The 18,454-nt window shown below is 38.9% G+C and overlaps 1 protein-coding gene across 3 annotated transcripts in view; it reads left to right on the forward strand.

Annotated features, from left to right (window-relative positions):
• The first annotated feature begins 91 nt into the window (after window positions 1-91).
• LOC116506303 (lanosterol synthase-like) overlaps window positions 92-18,454 on the forward strand; it is a 55,632-nt gene continuing 37,269 nt past the window's right edge. For 2 of the 3 annotated variants that reach the window (XM_032213975.1, XM_032213976.1), the window contains exons 1-10: window positions 125-196; window positions 2,143-2,311; window positions 3,607-3,745; window positions 5,179-5,287; window positions 7,834-7,955; window positions 11,018-11,114; window positions 12,034-12,169; window positions 14,755-14,863; window positions 15,813-15,931; window positions 16,832-16,929. In XM_032213975.1, the coding sequence (XP_032069866.1) occupies window positions 186-196; window positions 2,143-2,311; window positions 3,607-3,745; window positions 5,179-5,287; window positions 7,834-7,955; window positions 11,018-11,114; window positions 12,034-12,169; window positions 14,755-14,863; window positions 15,813-15,931; window positions 16,832-16,929 (1,109 nt within the window). In that variant the 5' untranslated portion in view covers window positions 125-185. Of the gene's footprint in view, window positions 197-2,142; window positions 2,312-3,606; window positions 3,746-5,178; window positions 5,288-7,833; window positions 7,956-11,017; window positions 11,115-12,033; window positions 12,170-14,754; window positions 14,864-15,812; window positions 15,932-16,831; window positions 16,930-18,454 lie in introns of all 3 variants that reach the window. The other variant, XM_032213978.1, reaches the window with a different exon arrangement.

The raw sequence follows: 18,454 nt of genomic DNA on the forward strand, positions 1-18,454 counted from the left end.
GAATTGTAGTCCTCAAGAAGGAACTGCTTTGGGCCACGATTCACACAAAAGACTTCATATCCCAGCGTGCCGCTGAAACAGTCGAGCTGTGAGGTGTGTGATAAGTCCAGCCTTGGCTGTACTTTATTTTATGCCGGTCCTTATGCTACTGCCTGCAGGCTTCAACCTTAGCTCAGAGTGACAGGATGGATGGAACGTGAGTATTTTGGCATCTCTCCTATTTTAGGATTCTTCTAGAGCTTCCTGATCGTTTTAGTTTTAGCTTTGTTTGGAAAAATCACTAGGATGCTTTACTAGTGGCGATGCAAAAAGAAAAAAAGAAAAGAATGAAAAGTCCAGGACGTAATTGGTGATTAAAAAATGACACATTTTCCCATGGTCTGAGAAGGGATTTGAATCTTCTGTGATCATCTACCCGTTAATTTTTTTGACAAAATGGCAATAATTAAAAACATATTTGTACTATGTATATATGATGTGATACATACATTATTGCTCTGTGCTCTTTCTCTGTTAAACAGTTTAAATCACACAGAGGCTGTTTGTAGTTTGGTTGTCCTTTCGTTTCACAAAAAAGGTTAATTTTGATAATATTTCATATTATTTAGTCATCAAATTCATTCTTGTATTTTTATACCTCTTTTCTTCTTCTTCTGTATTATATTTCTCTACTATAACATAGAAAAACTTGAATTGGTTTGCAATAGCCATAAACCTTTTCTAGATTAAACATAGTAAAATTGACAAATCCCATAAAAATGGCAGAATAAAAAGATACATGGTAAAAATAATCCCTTAAAATAGAGGTGCCGAGGGAGTTAGTGACCAAAGAAGGCTGATGTAAAAAGGCTAGTTTGGTAAGAATGTCTGCAGCACATCGGCTTGGAGCCTGGATTCTTGGCACTCTGAGCTCAGAAAACATCAAGACCCAACAATTTAACCTTATTCTCATATATTCTCAGCTATTGGAAAGCAAATCATTCTCAAACATGTAAAAAGGTCACCAATGCAGCTCTTTAAATAGCAGTCCCAGAGAAAAGTTGTTTGAGGGGAATTTGATGTCAACAGAGATGTTTCTTTGGTTCATCTATTTGAAGGATTTAGAACTTTGTCCAAAAATAGAAGCCCTTTTAAATTAAATTAAAACATTGTAACTTTTCCCACATCATCTGTTGAAATTGACACAATCCCCAGTATCACGCCATCAGAAGGTGTGCAAGTAATTACTGGTGCATTTTTACTCTTAAGAGTTTGAGTATATTAGCTGAGTACAATAGTCCTCAACTTACAATCACAATTGACCTCAATATTTCTTGTTAAGTGAGAAATTTGTTAAGGGAATTTTGTCCCATTTTATGACCAGTTGTTAAGTGAATCACTGAAGATGATAAGTCAATAACCTGGTTGTTAATTGGATGTGGCTTCCCTATTGATTTTGCTTGTCAGAAGGTTGCAAAAGATGATCATATGACCTTGGGACAATAAATGAACTGTTGTAAGTCGAGGACTATCTATATAAATATTGAACTAAGCCAAGGCACATTGAATTACCATTGGATGAGTATCCCATAATTGGCTGTTTGCATATCATGGTATGATTAATAGAAGAGATGCAAATGCTGAGAAGCAGGAATGGGGCTGAACCCTCCACAAGCCAAGCAGCTTCACATTGGAAGCATACAGGGAGAAACAGTAGAGGTTTTATTTCCTGATTTAATTTTTTATTGGATTTTGAGATTACACATTTAAACAGATATAGACTAACACAAAATTGGAAGGGACCTTGGAGGTATTCTAGAGCTCAGGCAGAAAACCCTATATCATTTTAGACAAATGGTTGTCCAGTTTTTTCTTAAAAACTACCACTGTTGGAGCATTCATAACTTCTGGAAGAAAGCTGTTCTACTGATTAATTGTTCTGTTTTACTTATCCAATGGGTTTATTTCCTTACATTTTCTATTACATGTGGCTGTAGCGAGTTTTATTTTATCCACAGTTAATCCATAGTTTAGTTTTAAGCTGGAATCCTAAAAAACAAGTTTCAGACACTGCTTGGATCCTAATGCTTGGACATTTTTCATTTGCAATGCTAGGATGAAGGCTTTACCTAAGGTCTCTCTTTTGCTTTTCACCCCTGTTAGATATTTACGGAGAAGAGGAGGCCCATATAAGACAGAACCAGCCACAGACTTAACCCGCTGGCGTTTGAGTAATGAAGAAGGTCGGCAGCGGTGGCGATATCTAGCAGATGGCGAGGATGTGGAGCGGGAGCAGACTGCACTGGAGGCTCATTCTCTAGGGCTGGACACAGTAAGTGACTGATGCTGTTGTGAATATGAGATAGGAGGGGGATGGACAGCTTGCAAAACTCTCAGCAATTTCTTTCAAGTTCAGTCTTTAGAGAGCAGGATAGCTTGTCTGTTGCAAAATATTTCTGTACTCTAGCAGACATGGAAGAGAGCAAATTCATAGTGCATCTTTGGGTCATGTGAGGCACTGTGAAGATCTGTGGAGCTCTACTGTTAACATGAGTATCCAGGAATTGTCCCATGACGCACATTGTCTTTGCAAAAGGGAAAATGGTAATGATGGGAGAGTGCTCCATATTTCTGGGGAGCTTGTCTGTTATTACTTAATTTCTTTTGGAAAAGGCCAAATATGGTGAAACCGATTTGCTTGACAAAAACCTCTGAAAGGACAAAACTATAAGAAGATGTGATGGATTCAGATGGTTTATGTACACATCTCAGTGCTGGCCCTCTGTAAATTGGAGAAAGGATGCAAAAGCGATCTACGGCTCTCTTTTTAGAAAGATACCATCTGAAATACATGACTTATACTGCAGATTTCAACTTTTATTTCTAGTCTTCTGTAATTAGGAATATTACTTTCCAGTATATACAAGAAAGTGCTTGAAGAAGGCTCATATTGCATATATTTCTCTTACCAATATCTTTCAGTGTTTCAGGCATCAGTGTGTTGGATCTGGGTCCAGAAGAAATATTCAACAGATTCTCACAAGGTGAAAGAGGATACTGCCCTTTAGAAAGCATACAGATACTGGCTGGTTCCATAAAACAATAGATTAAATGAAATCAGGGCTAGATAACCTGTGATTTATCATACAGTAGGATTGGTCTAGTGCTTAAGGCATCAGGCTAGAAAGTGTGAAACTGAGTTCTAGTCCTGCATTAGCCATTGAAGCCTAGTGGATTGCCAAGCATCCTCTCTCCACCCAGCTCACCTCACAGGGTTGTTGTAGGGAAAATAGGAGGAACAAGGTGTTCTGAATATGTTCAATCGTTTGTAAAAACTAATGAACAAAGAACAAGTAAACAAATTCACTATGAATCTTTTCTGGCTGGTATCAGAACTGTTTTTGGTTTGCCTAGGGAGCAAATCCAAGGTCAGCTGCTATCCTTTCTGTTGTACCAGAATCAGGGAGAGAGAGCAGTTAAGTACCCCTCCATACGTTGTACTGCTTGAATAAAGCAGTAGACTTCAGTGAACATCTTTATACATATGCCAGTTCCCTTTAGACTTTTATGGACCTACAGTCTGGTCATTTATATTACTTTCTGGTTCCAATTCTTTCTATTTTGCAGACTAAAGTCTTCCCAATCTTGCCTACAGCCTGTACTGCAGAAGAGGCAGCGCTAAATGGGATGAAATTTTTTGCAGGCCTACAAGCAGAGGATGGTCATTGGGCTGAGGATTATGGAGGACCTCTCTTTCTGTTGCCAGGTATTATTACAAGAAAGGTCCCAGTAGCTCCTTCTCACAGATGGTCATGCATTGGTCAGATGATCAGTGTTTTGTATCAAAGGCAAATAATCTTCTAAGCTACATTGGTTGTAGCTACTTCAGAATTAATTACCATATTTTTCAGAGTATAAAACGCACCAAAGTATAAGACGCACCAAGGTTTTGAAGAGGCAAATTTTAAAAAAAGTAGGTAGGTAGATAGAGGGAGAGAAAGAGAGAGAAATACAGTAAGTAGGTAGGGAGAGAGAGAGAATAATTAGGTAGGTAGGTAGGTAGATAAAGGGAGAGGGAGAGAGAGAGAGAAAGAGAAATTCAGTAGGTAGGTAAGAGAGTGTGTGTGTAATTAGGTAGGTAGAGGGATAGAGAAGAAATAGAGAGAGAAATACAGTAGGTCGGGAGAGAGAGTAGGTAGGTAAGTAGAGAGATAGAGAGAGGGAGGGAGAAATACAGTAGGTAGGTAGGGAGAGAGAGAAAGTGTAGGTAGGTAGAGGGATAGAGAGAGAGAGAGAAATAGAAAGAGAGAGAGAAATACAGTAGGTAGGTAGATAGATAGAGGGTAGGTAGATGTTTCCAGGTGTATTTATCCATGTGCTGGAGAAGGAAATCACTGACAATCTGAAGCACCTAAGACTTGTTTCTGCTGGCACAGCACTTGATCAATGTAATTTTCATCAATCAGTTAAAGAGCTTTCCAAAAGGGAAAAAAAAAAGTTTTTTCACTATGGAAACCTCCCAAAAACAGCCCGTTTTTCATGAAAATGGGCCCTTTTTTTCAAATAAAAGGCATGAATAGCCTTGGGGGTGGCTTGCAGAGTGCTCCTGGGGGGAGCTTGGGGGGGCAAAAATCAGCAAAAATGACCCGTTTTTTCACAAAAACAGGCCCGTTTTTTGTCAAAAAACTGCTTATGGAGGCTTATAGAGTGCTGCTGGGAGGGGGGGGGAGAAAACCACCCCTTTTTTGCTTATTTCTGCCCTCCCCAGCCCCCAAGAGCTCTCTGAAAGCCTCCATAAGGGTATGCACGGCCATTTTGGTGAAGGGATGGGACTTCAGGAGGCAAAAAATGCTGTATTCGATGTATAAGATGCACCCAGATTTTCAGCCTGTTTTTTTGAGGAAAAAAGGTGCGTCTTATACTCCGAAAAATACAGTAAATGTTTCTCTACATGCTACCAATTACTGACTAATAGTTTAAAAGGAATAGATAACTAGAACAAATTGGCTCATGACAGTGGTGAGTTTAAAAGACAGGTCTGTCTCCAGGCCTCTTGGAATCTTTTAAGGCTAAGCATTCCAGTTCCTTGGATTTCAGCAGAAGCTCAGAGACCATTCATTATTTCAACAGCTTGTTGTTGCCTGAAAAGGCTTTCCATCCTTAACTGCATTTTTCTACCTTCTGGTCTTCTTCCAACAGGACTTCTGATTGTGTGCCATGTTGCTAAGATTCCACTCCCAGAAGAAAGTAGGAAGGAGATGGTGCGTTACTTGCGTTCAGTGCAACTCCCAGATGGAGGATGGGGCCTGTGAGTAAAGCTCAAAAGCCGTTGCTTCAGAAGGACTTTCCCCACTTTCTGCTATTTCATTATCAGTGGTGGTGGCAGCAGCACTAGCAACATTTCAGTTCTCCTCAGCCTAAATAGAGATGTCCCTGATAGTTTTTTTCAATTGTAAATATCTGACAGCCACTCCTTTTTCCAGCTGGCAAATGCCATCCTGGTTCAGAAGGGATTGATATGCCGCTCTTGGTGTGGGCAGTGTGAATTCATAAGCATATTACACAGTGGCATATCATACATGTTTGAACCAAAGGCATAAAAAAGCAAAAGCTCTTATTGCTGATGGGCATCAATGACTAGCCAATTACTTCAGGAGCAAATGGTTGGGATTCCTAAGGAGAAGATGATACCTGTTTCAGGAATTGGCCAAGAGTGTTTAGTGCCTTAAGAAATCAGTAAGAAATCTACAATTCTGCCAATTACCTCCCTGCGACCAATTAGATCTCATAGATTGGGCCTCCTCCGAATTCCATCTGCCAGCCAGTGCCGGCTGGCAACTACAAGGAGGAGGGCCTTTTCAGTAGTAGCTCCGACCCTTTGGAACGAGCTCCCCGTGGAGATTCGTACTCTCACCACCGTCCAGGCCTTCCGCATAGCCCTTAAGACCTGGCTAGCCCGTCAGGCCTGGGGACAAAGATAGCCGCCCCTCCCGAATGATGAATGAATGTTGCCTATTATTTTTACTTATGTGTGTCTACGTTATTGTTTGTATTCCTCTTCCTGATTTTATGTGAGCCGCCCTGAGTCCCCTCAGGGAAAAGGGCAGCCTATAAATGTTAATAAACTCAAACTCAAACTCAAACAATTACTTTGCATTTTGAAAGGGTAGTAGAAATTTGTTATCTTGCAAAAATCTACTATTTCAGTGAAATATTTTATGAAACCTTGGAGAATCTTTCTCAGTCTTGGCATACTGCAACCATCATAAATATAAGTCAGTTGCCAAACATCTGAATTTTGATCATGTGACCAGAGGGAAACTGCAATAGTCATAAGTGTGAAAAATGGTTATAAGTCACTTTTTTCAGTTCTTCTGTAACTTTGAACGATTACTAAACAAATGGTTGTTAGTTGAGAATTATCTGTATAGTTATTTCGAACATTTTTCTATCTCTAGGAAATATACAAGACATCAACATGAACCAAAAAAGCTTGTGCATAATCTGTGCTTTTTATCCCTTATTTCCTTCCCTGCCAATACTTTGTTTTATCCAATTTATCTGCTATTGCAATGGCCTGTAGCTTACTCTGTTTTGTATCTTATATATGTCTTTTGTCATGTTGACTAATTTTTATTAATTTGGGGGCTCCGACATAGTTCACACCTGTGTTTATTAATAACATTTGTCCTGTCATAATCTACACTAATTTAAATATAAGTATAGATTTCCCTTTACATAAAACACTACTTTCTTAATAACTGTTCAGTAATTCTAGCGTCAAGATTGACAGATTTTTTATGAAGCCAAGAGGGGATAGACTGGACTACCAAAATAGTATAAAATAAAGGCAGAGGGAATGACTTTGGTAGGAAAAAAAGTGGGAGAATGGGGGGAGGGCTTAGAACAGACAGTGGCTTTGTTTGGAATAGGTGGAAATTCTGTTGCTTAGTCCTATTTATGCTTCTTAAACCCCACAAAGTTTGAAAACTCAGCAAATGAAAATGATATGAATTTCAGGAAGACTTCTTAATGCTAGTTTAATGTGTAGTCTTGAAAACTATAAAAATAACTTCCAGACAAATTCATAGCAGATCAATTAAGGTGGAGTTACTTTAAAATGTTTCCTACCCACCTATGGGCTGGGAACTCCTGGCTGGTTCCTGCAGTTGTTTCCAATGCTTCTTCTAACAGATACATTAATTGTAGCTATAGATAGTGAGATGTCCAGACTTCTTTGTTTTCTTTTTAAAGCTATCCTTCCTATAGTTATATTTCTTGGAAAGAAATTTTAGATTTATTGCATTGTTAAAATGCGCTAATAGCTTCCTTTCACAAATGAGGTTGAAGAATGACTTTCTGTCTAAAAGACATTGTCTTCTGTCTTCCACATTGTCTAGAAGGTGGAATGTTTAATTAATAGAAGAGAGAAAGAAACTCAAAACAGCCCAGATAACACCATATTCCTAATGTTTATATGGCTTGGATGAATAGGAAACAAATCCATAGAGTTGTTATCACTAGTGCTCATTAAGCTTTACTTCTCTGATTTATCATTTGAATGCTTAGGGATTACAGTATTAATTTTTCCTATTTCTGGTGAATTGATTCTGCAAGCAAACTGTAATTCTACCTAATCTCAATCTGCAGCATTATATTTCTCTTTTATGCATTTAAAATAAAACTCTACAATATAGCCATTGTTAGTCAAGTTGTAATAAAATTACTCCGTGCTCTTTTATTTTGCCCTCTTTGGTTTAATCAGTTCTTAAAAATTCACAGAACTTGAAGTACAGTTGGGTTTTCTTGTGTGAACACATCTACCTAATACTTTTCTTGTTTGTTGTCTGTTAGACACATTGAGGACTTGTCTAAGGTATTTTCTACTGCTCTGAACTACACGGCCATGCGTATTCTTGGAGTCAGCGCTGATGATCCAGATTTAGTGAAGGCTCGAAATAACCTCCATAGCAAAGGTGAATGACCAGTTGGAGCCTGGAAATAAATGTGGCTTTTATTTTTCATTTTACCATCATTTGATGCCTTTGGAAAAAAGGACTCTCTGCTTACAGAATAATTATGGTTTATGTGTTTATGGATTAAGTTGATTTCATTTCTTAGTGACCATATTGGTACACTGTCTTCAGAAATATTTATCCCTATTCTGGCCCTTCAGGTCTTCCTGTCTTCAGTGTCTTTATTAGTGTCAATACCACTTCTTGTCATTTGTAACAGCTTTCTGAAACTCTTTATTAGGTTTCTTCCTGAGATCTTTGCTTATATTTACTTTAGTTTCTGTTTTCTTTTTGGCAATTTCCACTTCTTATTCAGACATGTAGTGTTCTTTAGTCTATTTTTGGCAGTCTTTTTTCACATTTATTCTTAACAATTTCTCTGATATTATTCCTCATTTCCTCTGATCCTCTGTCAAATTAGGTTCAGGGCTTCCAAGCAATTCCTGACAAGCTCCTTGAAAATGGTGGATATATGCTCAAGATTGTATCATAGAAACAAGTTGGCTTTGTTCTTATGCTTTAGGTTAGTTTGGAACTTGTACATGAACAGTTCATGATCTGTTCCATAGTGAGTGTCTGGCCACATTTTTGCTCTTGTAGCTGAGTCTTCCACATCCTTCTGCCAATAGCATAGTTATTTTCATTTTTGTATTCATCTTCTATGATGTCCAACACTTTAGATGTTTGAAGATTTTGATAGCAGTGAAGTAATTAGATTGCCAGAAACTGATACATTGTTCTGTTCTTGAAGGAGAAGGACTGGCAGAACTTGGAGGCATGTCAAAAGAGGAATCAGCCTAGAGTGTTTACATAATCACAGACTAAATCCAGCTTGTCTTGAATTCTGTTGACTTTATCTAGTGCCAAAATAGTGCTAAAGTTTAGTTCAGTAAATTCCTGTGTATAAGCATGAATTGTAATAAATCAGTTTAATTGGAACTTCATGTGTGCTCCTGTCTTTCATGCCTGACCATTCCAGTTCAGTTTCCTAAGCCGTATAGTCCAACTATATTTTCTTCATCATGATTTCCACCATTGACATTCCAATCTCCAAATAGCACATTTTGTTTGCATATTCTACTGATTTCACGTTAAACTGGATCATAAAACTTGTCCATAAAATTGGACAAGTTGATCCAAACACTGGACCATAAAATTTCCTCTTTTTCTGCATCAGTGGTTGGAGAATATACTTTGATAACCTTCATATTAAAAGGTTGTACAGGAAGTGTAATGGCTAATATTTGATCATTGCTACATTATGCCCAAATACTACTTTCACTAGATCCTTCCTGATTATGAAAAAAATGCAGTTTCTTTGTTTTTGTGTCCTGAGTAGTAAACAGTATGGTCAACTGGCTGAAAATATCCAGTTGGCATTCATTTTAATTTGCTGATGCCAAAGACTTAAACATGTAGCAATTTCCTATTTCATTGTTTTGAGCTTTCCCATGTCAGGAGGACTTGAGGGGGAATATTACATTTTTACTTTAGATTTTTCAATGCATTCTTGATTCTCCGTGATCATGTTTGTTATTATGAAAATCTAGGAGAAGAAAAAAAGATCAGCTTGATGCCAACCTGCCTCCTTTTCTAAATATCTAGCTAAGAGGTTCCTCTGGTTTTCAGATGATATTTTCAGATGATTGAAGCTGCTCAGTAATTAACATGCCTAATGCTGTTCATTGATTAATAGTTTGCTAATTAATTGGAACTTCATGTATGCTCCTGTCTTTCATGCCTGACCATTCCAGTTCAGTTTCCTAAGCCGTATAGTCCAACTATATTTTCTTCATCATGATTTCCACCATTGACATTCCAATCTCCAAATAGCACATTTTGTTTGCATATTCTACTGATTTCACGTTAAACTGGATCATAAAACTTGTCCATAAAATTGGACAAGTTGATCCAAACACTGGACCATAAATTTTCCTCTTTTTCTGCATCAGTGGTTGGAGGAAATGGGAATGATTATGTGACCACTTGTGAATTAAATGTTACTTACATTATTCAATTTTCCTAGTGTAACGGCTCCTCTCCTAACTTGAGAAAGTAAAGACTCTTGAAACTGATTATTTCAAAAGGAACCTTTAATCAAGCAGGACGGAAACCATTAGAAGCAAAGCAGCACCTAAAAACCTTTAGGCCATGCAAATGGGATTAAGCTGATAATGACCCCTCTCCTTTGTCAGAATGCAGATTCTGACCAATATACAAGTGTGAAGATGCTTCCTTAACTCTTCTGCCCTGGGAGTCAATAAAGCACACGTTCCCATGGCTATCTCTAGTTAGACATCAAAGTTATATATCCTACATGGCTACCATAAACATCCCTGGAGAGATGTTGGGACCTTCAGTCTCCCGGTGACAGGAAACCAGTTGTAAAGTTGTAAAACTCAGTTGTTTCAGATGCAGCTAATGATTTAACTACGAGGCTCCCCTCCTCCCAATTGAATGGCAGTATCACTTTTAGGGATCTGACACCTAGGAAGTCTTTAAGTAGGAAGCACCATCTCTTCTTTCCTAAGAGTTCCCTGTTTTACTTAGCCTTGTGAGTAGATTTGTTCTTCTAGTCTGCTCCAAGTCCAATGAATAGTAGGTATTTGTATTAGTTCTATGGGAGGTAAAAAGTTACTCATTAGCTCTTTCTTGCTTTCTCTCTGACTGAATAAATTGAAGCCACTCTTTTACTTTTTGTTTTCTACTGTATGTTGTACATTTTCCTGGCCAGAAACTTCAGGAGATATGAAAAGTCTATCTGTAAAGAATGACTCATAAAAACTGTTGTTATGAACAGCGCTAATGGAAAAAGAGGAAGGAAGAGGCCAGACTATTTGGTAGCAGTGTCTTTTCGGGACTGAGAAGGCAAGACACACCACATAGGCGGAGGGAAAAAGGAGAACCGTAGCTCTTAAATGGATCATTTCTCCCCTTTCTTTTCCTCTGTAATAACTATGAACTGTTTATGTTTTATAAAGTTGTCAGCTGTTTTGATATTATTCTGTTTTGGAATTCTTCAGGTGGTGCTGTAGGAGTCGCTTCCTGGGGTAAATTTTGGCTGGCTGTCTTGAATGTCTACAGTTGGGAAGGAATGAATACGTTGCTTCCTGAGATGTGGTGTGTAAATCATCATCAAGAAAATTATACCCAGCTTCTGTCTGTGTTCGTTATATGGATGGATGCACTTGACCCAAAAAATTCCCAACCCTGTTTACCATCCCCCCTTCCAAGATACAAAGGTTTCTTAGAATTTGCACCTGCTGTTTGCAAGTCAGTTAATTTCCTATTCATTCAGATCAGTTTATTATCTTTCAACCCATGTTCCAGATTATCCCCCCTATCTCCTTCCAAAACAGACCACTTGTAAGTTTAAACTGCTGAAAATTTATTTATGAGGTAAGAGGTATAGGGAAAGCTTCACAATGAATTCTTAGTTGTATTTTCATGGTGAGACTGAAGAAGTCACATTATTAATGGAATCTGTTTCAGTATTTAGTATGAGGATTTTTTCCCTGGGCTCTTGAATGTCCTCCTTTACTTTCTCTTCTGTTTTCTTTTCTACAAGCTGAGGAGGAATTTCCTATATTTACTTTTAAAAATTCACCACAATGTTTAAGATTAGAATCTAATACCCCCTCCCCACAAGGAGTGTATGGTGCTTTAAGCACTACCAAATGGCTTTCTAAACTTGTCTACCAATTAGAGTAGCAAGAGTAAAAAGGGTCACTATATCACAGTTTTCATCTAAGACCAAAAGAGTACAACCTGATTCCAGTATTTTGGATACTGTCCACAAAGGTGAAATTATTTATACACTGGACAACTTCACGGAGGCTCTTTGAGGTCTGATAATTGCTAGAGATGGGCATGCCAGTGGCCAATTTTTCAAAGCCTGCTGGATGAAGTGTGTTTAGGCAGCCACTCCATGTTTTGTTGTCATGATCTTTTTGCATTTCCTACAGTCAAGTTGTTACATTGTCTTTGCAGGCAATCGTCCACTGTTACGAGCTTTTCCCTTCTTTCCACTTCACAATAGGTTGTTTCCTTCATGGATGCCAGCTAACCCTTCCACACTTTGGTGTCATTGCCGCCAGGTTTACCTGCCAATGGCCTACTGCTATGCTGTCCGCCTCACTGCAGAAGAAGATGAACTTATCTTGAGCCTTCGACAGGTAGTTGCCAAAGCATAGCTTTCCTATTAGTCCAATGGCTTTCAATTAATGGAATCTCTGATCTTGTTTAAGATGTAGGGTTGGGCCAATTTTTAGTTTCCCAGTCCCCAAAGGATTCCAAAATTAAAATATAGGAAAATGCCTTTTGACCCCCCCCTTTTTTTTTTTGCTCTAAATATATATATATATCAAACCAATTTAGAAGAGGTGTACATGCTTCAAAAATTATTTCAAAACGGTATTATAAAATGCATGGGATTTTAAAGCAGCTACATTTTTCAGGCTTCCACACATTCAGCTCATTAAAGCACCCCTGTATTTAGTGCTGCTTTAAAGAGATGCTGTGCTTGTGCTCTTTCATATTCCAAAACATCTTTCCAAATAGTTTTCAAAGAATGTACAGCCTTATTATTTAAGCTTTTAATTCTCTGTTCATAAAATAGAATAAAACCTCTGAAAATTGACCCAAGGGACTGAATGAAAGTGGCATACTGAACAACTGTACTGAAATGTACACATGCCTCATTTTACTTTACAGAAACACACATAATGAAAACATAGTAAAATCATTCAGGCAATACTGCATCATACAAAATCAATACATTTATGTATGTATTATTTTCTCATGAAAAAAAGAGTCAATTTTAGTCTGTTTCTTATTCATGTTATGAAGGTAAGTGGAGAAAGCACTCTGAATGCTGGCCATACCACTCACTATATCTAGGCAATTTTCCATGGCAAATGACTTTAATTGCATTATCAAATGACTGACATCATCTTCTTTTGGAATATCTGCAGTTTTATTATCCTCATTTAATTCTTTTGCTTCATCAGTTGCTTCCAGCACTTTCCCACTGGGTTGTACCTCAGTCAGTACTGATTGGAAAATTGCTTCTAAGTCAGGGTCAGAGATTTGCTTCTGCAGACGAACCATAGGTTTGGATGTTAGCATTGACCCACTGCAGAAGCTGGGCCCAGTAGTGCATTTACAGTAGAATGTTTTGATTATGCCTTGTCAAGAGGTTGAAGTTTTGATGTAGTGTTTGGAGGCAAAAAATTTAGTTTGTAGGATGATTCACTTGGGGATGGCTAGGACAATTGTCCAGAAGAATGGGCCATTTCTTCTTCTTCATTTCTCAGTCAATACCACTTATCCCCTCCTCAAATAAGGCATCAGTCATCCATGTAGGTTTGTTAAGATTTCCAGGTGATGGGAAGGTCTTTGGGCTGCAGGTTCTTGAATGAGGATGTCTTTGCCAATTTACCGATCACCAAAGGTTTTAGCTTCTCTCTGGTTAAGTCAGTGCACAGCAGAACTGTGACTCATTCCTTAGAAAGTTTTCCTTTGTGGATGCCAGCTAACCCTTCCACACTTTGGAATCATGCGGTTGTTAAATGAACCTCACTTCCCCCATTGACTATTTCTTTGAAGCCAGTTGGGAAAGTAACAAATGGTGATCACATGACCCTTGGACAGTGCAACTGTCATAAATGCATGCCAGTTGTTAAAAAGTTGAATTTTGATCACGTGTCCATGGGGATGCTGATTCAGTCGTAAGTGTGAAAACCAGTTATAAGTCACTTTTTCAGTGCCATTGTAATTTTGAATGGTCACTAAACAAATGATTTAAGACTGCCTGTAGTCCAGATATCTCCACGAAGAGGCAGCACAGCAGGACCTGGCCCATAGCTTCTGTTTCTCCCTGACTTATATTTTAGAGGTGTTGCTAAATTGGCTGTTGAAAAGAGCAGGTGGAAGGGCATTACAGTGGGATAATCTAATTTATTTATTAAATGTACTTATGAAATGTATGTGACACTCATCTCACTGTAAAAGTAAGTCTTACAGCGTAATAAAAAGATAATACAAAACAATTTTAAAAGTAAGAAAGATTAAATACAGATAAAAAACCAAGAGGACATATTACATGGTGGGGATATTCTCTCTGCATAGTCAGCCTTAAGCACCCTTATTGGAGCCCTAGGCCAGCCAACAGAGCCAGGTTTTAAGGCTCTTCTGGGAGGCCAGGAATATGGGGCCAACCTTACCTTCAATGGAAGAATCTGCCAAATGTCGGGAGCCACAACAGAGAAGGCTCTTCTCCTAGATCCTGCCAAAGAAATTATTGCACATGGGAACTCGGTTTGCTGTGGCCTAGAAGTGGAGCTCTTGTCTCACAATCAGGAGGTTGTGAGTTCAATCCTAGGTAGAAGCAGATGTAGGGTCTCCTGCTTGGTCAGGAGGTTGGACTAGATGACCTGCAAGGTCCTTTCCAACTTTGTTAATCTGTTAAAGGCTCTTCTCTTGGAGTGAGTGGGACTAGTCCAGCCCCCTACTCAAATAGGAAACTATAACATTTCAGACAAAAGGTTGTCCAGTCTCTTTTAGGATACGATATTAAATAAATATTGGGCAGGCACAATTGTTTTTTTCTGGTCTCATGGTGGAATCTCTCTAAAGGCCTTTTGGAAGTCAGCGCTTCTGGCATGTTCCTTAAGTAACAGTTTTGTCTGTTCAAAACCCACTAAGATTTCTTGTGGATCTTCAAATGCTAATTCTTTATTCTTCTGGGTTTCTTTTGTAGGAACTCTACGTACAAGACTACGACAGTATTGACTGGCCAGCACAAAAAAATAATATTGCTTCTGGGGATTTATACACACCACATAGTTGGCTACTGACCGTGATCTATGGTATGTAAACCTGCTTCTTGCCGAAGGGCCCCCCTCATTTGTTCTTGCTAGATTCCATTTTACTGCAGAATAAAAAACGCTGCCAAGGAAACATCTTTGTAATTCCAAAAGGATCCCCAGAATATAAGGAAGATAAGCCTAACAGGTGTTTTTCCTAACATTTCATTGTATCTAATGGTTCCCCAAAATGACAGTGATAGTAACAGATATATTATTCTCCTATCTGATAGCACCCTCCTTAGTCACTCGCATACCCTTGCACATCCTCTCCCATGGCAGCAGCCATCCCAAATCCCACTGGATTTGTGCCACTCCTTCCTGACCACCTGTTCACTCCCTTACTCACCCACACACTCCCTCCCTCTCTCTCCCACCTGGCAGCAGCCACTTATCTACCTGCCTTGGGAGCACCTGGGACTTGGAACTTTCTGCTGATTTTCCCACTGATCTTGATTAATGGAAGTTGGCAGGAAGTTGCAAGGAAGTACTCACTTAAAAATCCATGATCCTTGTTTAACAACCGCAATAGGGACCACAGGGATTGCTATTGCTAAGTGATGTAGTCATGTGACTTAGGCTTTATGATCACATTGCTTCGCAATATAAATTTCAGTCCCAATTGCCATCATTTCCTGAAGATTACCTATACATTTAACAGGAAATGGCAAAACTATAAACGAAAGCCTTTGTTGGGGGGGCGGGGTGAATGAAGATTAAGAAAGGTGTAAAAACTAGACATTGTTTGCCTGGAGCAATATGTTAAATGGAAATTAGATGTGTTTCCCAGTTGCAGCTTGAATTACGATGGAAACATATGCTGGGTTGATTGTGCAAATTGATTGTGCAAATCATATGCAAATTGATTGAATACAGTTTCTGTTGTATTTGCTTATGATTCTTCAGAAGGTAAACTGAGTCTTCCATAGGTCTCTTTCTGCTTCTATTCCAGCAATAGCCAATATCTATGAGCAATTTCACATCAAAAAATTGAGACAGCGAGCCGTGGAGGAATTATATGATCATATCAAGGCTGATGACCAATTTACCAAGTTCATCAGCATTGGCCCTGTAAGTAATTTTTAAGTATCAATTAACTCAATAACACTGTATTGTATCATAAATTGCTCTGCAGAAAATCAGTGGCACCCTTGTTTGTGGTATCCTTGGTGCTGTCTGAGCTTGGGTTGTGTTTTTTGTTTTTGTTTGCAACCAAGTTTCATTACTCAACAAGTACCATCATGAGTGCTGGGGAGTGTAGGGTTTGCTCCCTGTTTATATTCAGCAGCTTGCCCTGCCAGTATTGGTGGGGGTGGAGTTTTCTCCTTGTTTGCGGAACTGAACCAGGCAGTTATAGAGGTGCAGATGACAGACTCAATAATTCCTCTGTAGAACAGTATCAGCAGCTCCTTGGGCAGTTTGAGCTTGTTGAGTTGGCGCAAGAAGAAGATTCTTTGCTGTGCTTTTTTGATGACGTTTTTGATGTTAGGTGTCCATTTTAGGTCTTGAGATATGATAGAACCTAGAAATTTGAAGGGCTCTACTGTTGATACTGTGTTGTCTAGTACTGTAAGAGGTGGTAGTATGGTAGGGTTTCTCCTAAAGTCTATTTCTATGGTTTTGAGTGTGTTCAGTTCCAGGTTGTTCTGGTCGCACTACAAGGCTAGTTGTTCAACATCTCAACTATATGAAATCTGTAACATTTCATCATTGTCTTGGATGAGACCAATCACTGTTGTATCATCTGCAAACTTCAGTAGTTTGCTCAGTAGTTAATATTCCTTTGATTTTTATGAAAAAGGTTATACTTTTAAATATTTCTCATCTGTGTCTACAGTTAAACAGAAGATACTGGTTTTCTCAGGAGTTTCTGAAATGATGAAGAGCTACATTTGTGAAGAGCACAGCTATTACTCTCAGATGACTTTAGACTTTAGGAGGAAAATAATAGTTTTTTCTTTGCCTTTGTAGATATCTAAAACAATTAACATGCTAGTACGCTGGCATGTCGAAGGAGAGAAGTCTCCCGCATTCCAGGGACACGTTTCTAGAATCTCGGACTATCTCTGGTAAGGCTTTGTTGAAATCCAAACTTGTCCAGCAAACTTTGTTAACCTGGAATCTTCCTGATATGTTGAACTATAGAATTAGCAATTCTGGTTAGGTATTTTGGGAGTTGACTTTGCAAAGTGTAAATTCTAGTCTGGTGCAACACAGCTAAAAGATACCATGTTATGAAAGCTGTTATGTAGTTTGAAAGTGCAACATGGCTCTTAAATACTGCCTACTATCCTTTAGAAGATACCATATGTACTCCAAAATACATTTAGAAAGTAATTCCAGAATATAGATGGATTATCTAAGGTTATACAGGTAGTCCTCGACTTACAACCACTTGTTTAGTGACCCTATGAAGTTACAACGGCACTGAAAAGTGATCTACAACCAGTCCTCATGCTTACCCTTCATAACATCCCCACATGATTAAAATTTGGGCACTTGGCAACTGGCATGTATTTATGACAGTTACATCATCCCAGGGTCACGTGGTCGCTATTTGTGACCTTCCCAGACATCTTCCAACAAGCAAAGTCAATGGAAGAAGCTGATTCATGTAAGGGTCTCTTGATTCACTTCACAATTGCAGTGATTTACTTAACATCCATGGCAAAAAGATCATAGAATCTGGCGTGACTCATCTAGCAACCATCTTGCTTAGCAATGGAAATTGTGGCTCCAATTGGATTTGCTTGTGGCTGAACAGTCAGATTTTCCATATCCAGTGGAAAGGCCAGATGCACCTGGTATTCCCACACCACATTTACCCACTGACAATAAGAAATGCACAGTGATGATGCCTCAGACCAAGGTTGATGAGAGTTCTGAGTGACCAGTATACCCAACAGCAGTCAAACACTGGTTGCCCCAGTAAGTGGCGAGAAGAGCCCAGCGGCTTCCCTGAGGTCAGAGAAGCTCTTGGTACAAAGAGAGCCAGTCTGCACAAGAGGGCCAGTCTTCAACCATAATAGCAGATGCTCGCAACCACCTGATAGACTAAATCTGTAGAAAGTACTGGTTCTCATCTGAACTTTTACAATGTTGTGCGTTGTTAATATGAAAAGAGGAAGATGTTACAGATGTTATGTCTGCCTTGTGTGCAACTTTATTCCTCTCTAGCATTCATCTCTATTGTTTTGTGATGCATTTCCTGCCATTCTAGGATTTACCTCTATCTGCTCTTGTGAGACCCTTCCTGTTCCAGGTGTGTGTGTAAATATAATTTCTTAATGAGGGCTTGTATAGTGTTTTTAACTGCATTTTATTAAACTACTTGAAACAGTTGTAAGTCAAAGACTATCTATTGTAGGGGAGAGATATCCTGAGATGAGAAGTACACATTAAAGTTCCAGGTAGAAAATCTTACTTTTCCCCCTTCCATTTGTGTTGTGACTCACCCCTCTAGGAAATCACTGCAGAGTTTTAGCGATAGGCCAATAAGTATAAGGGTGGGTCATCTAGCCTGCCTGCCTCCTTCCTCACATCCAGTCCTAATTTAGCCATTGTCTCTTATTCAAAAGGCCTTTCCAGGAATGA

Source organism: Thamnophis elegans, chromosome 3 (assembly GCF_009769535.1).
Source record: "Thamnophis elegans isolate rThaEle1 chromosome 3, rThaEle1.pri, whole genome shotgun sequence".
Lineage (NCBI taxonomy): Eukaryota > Metazoa > Chordata > Lepidosauria > Squamata > Colubridae > Thamnophis > Thamnophis elegans.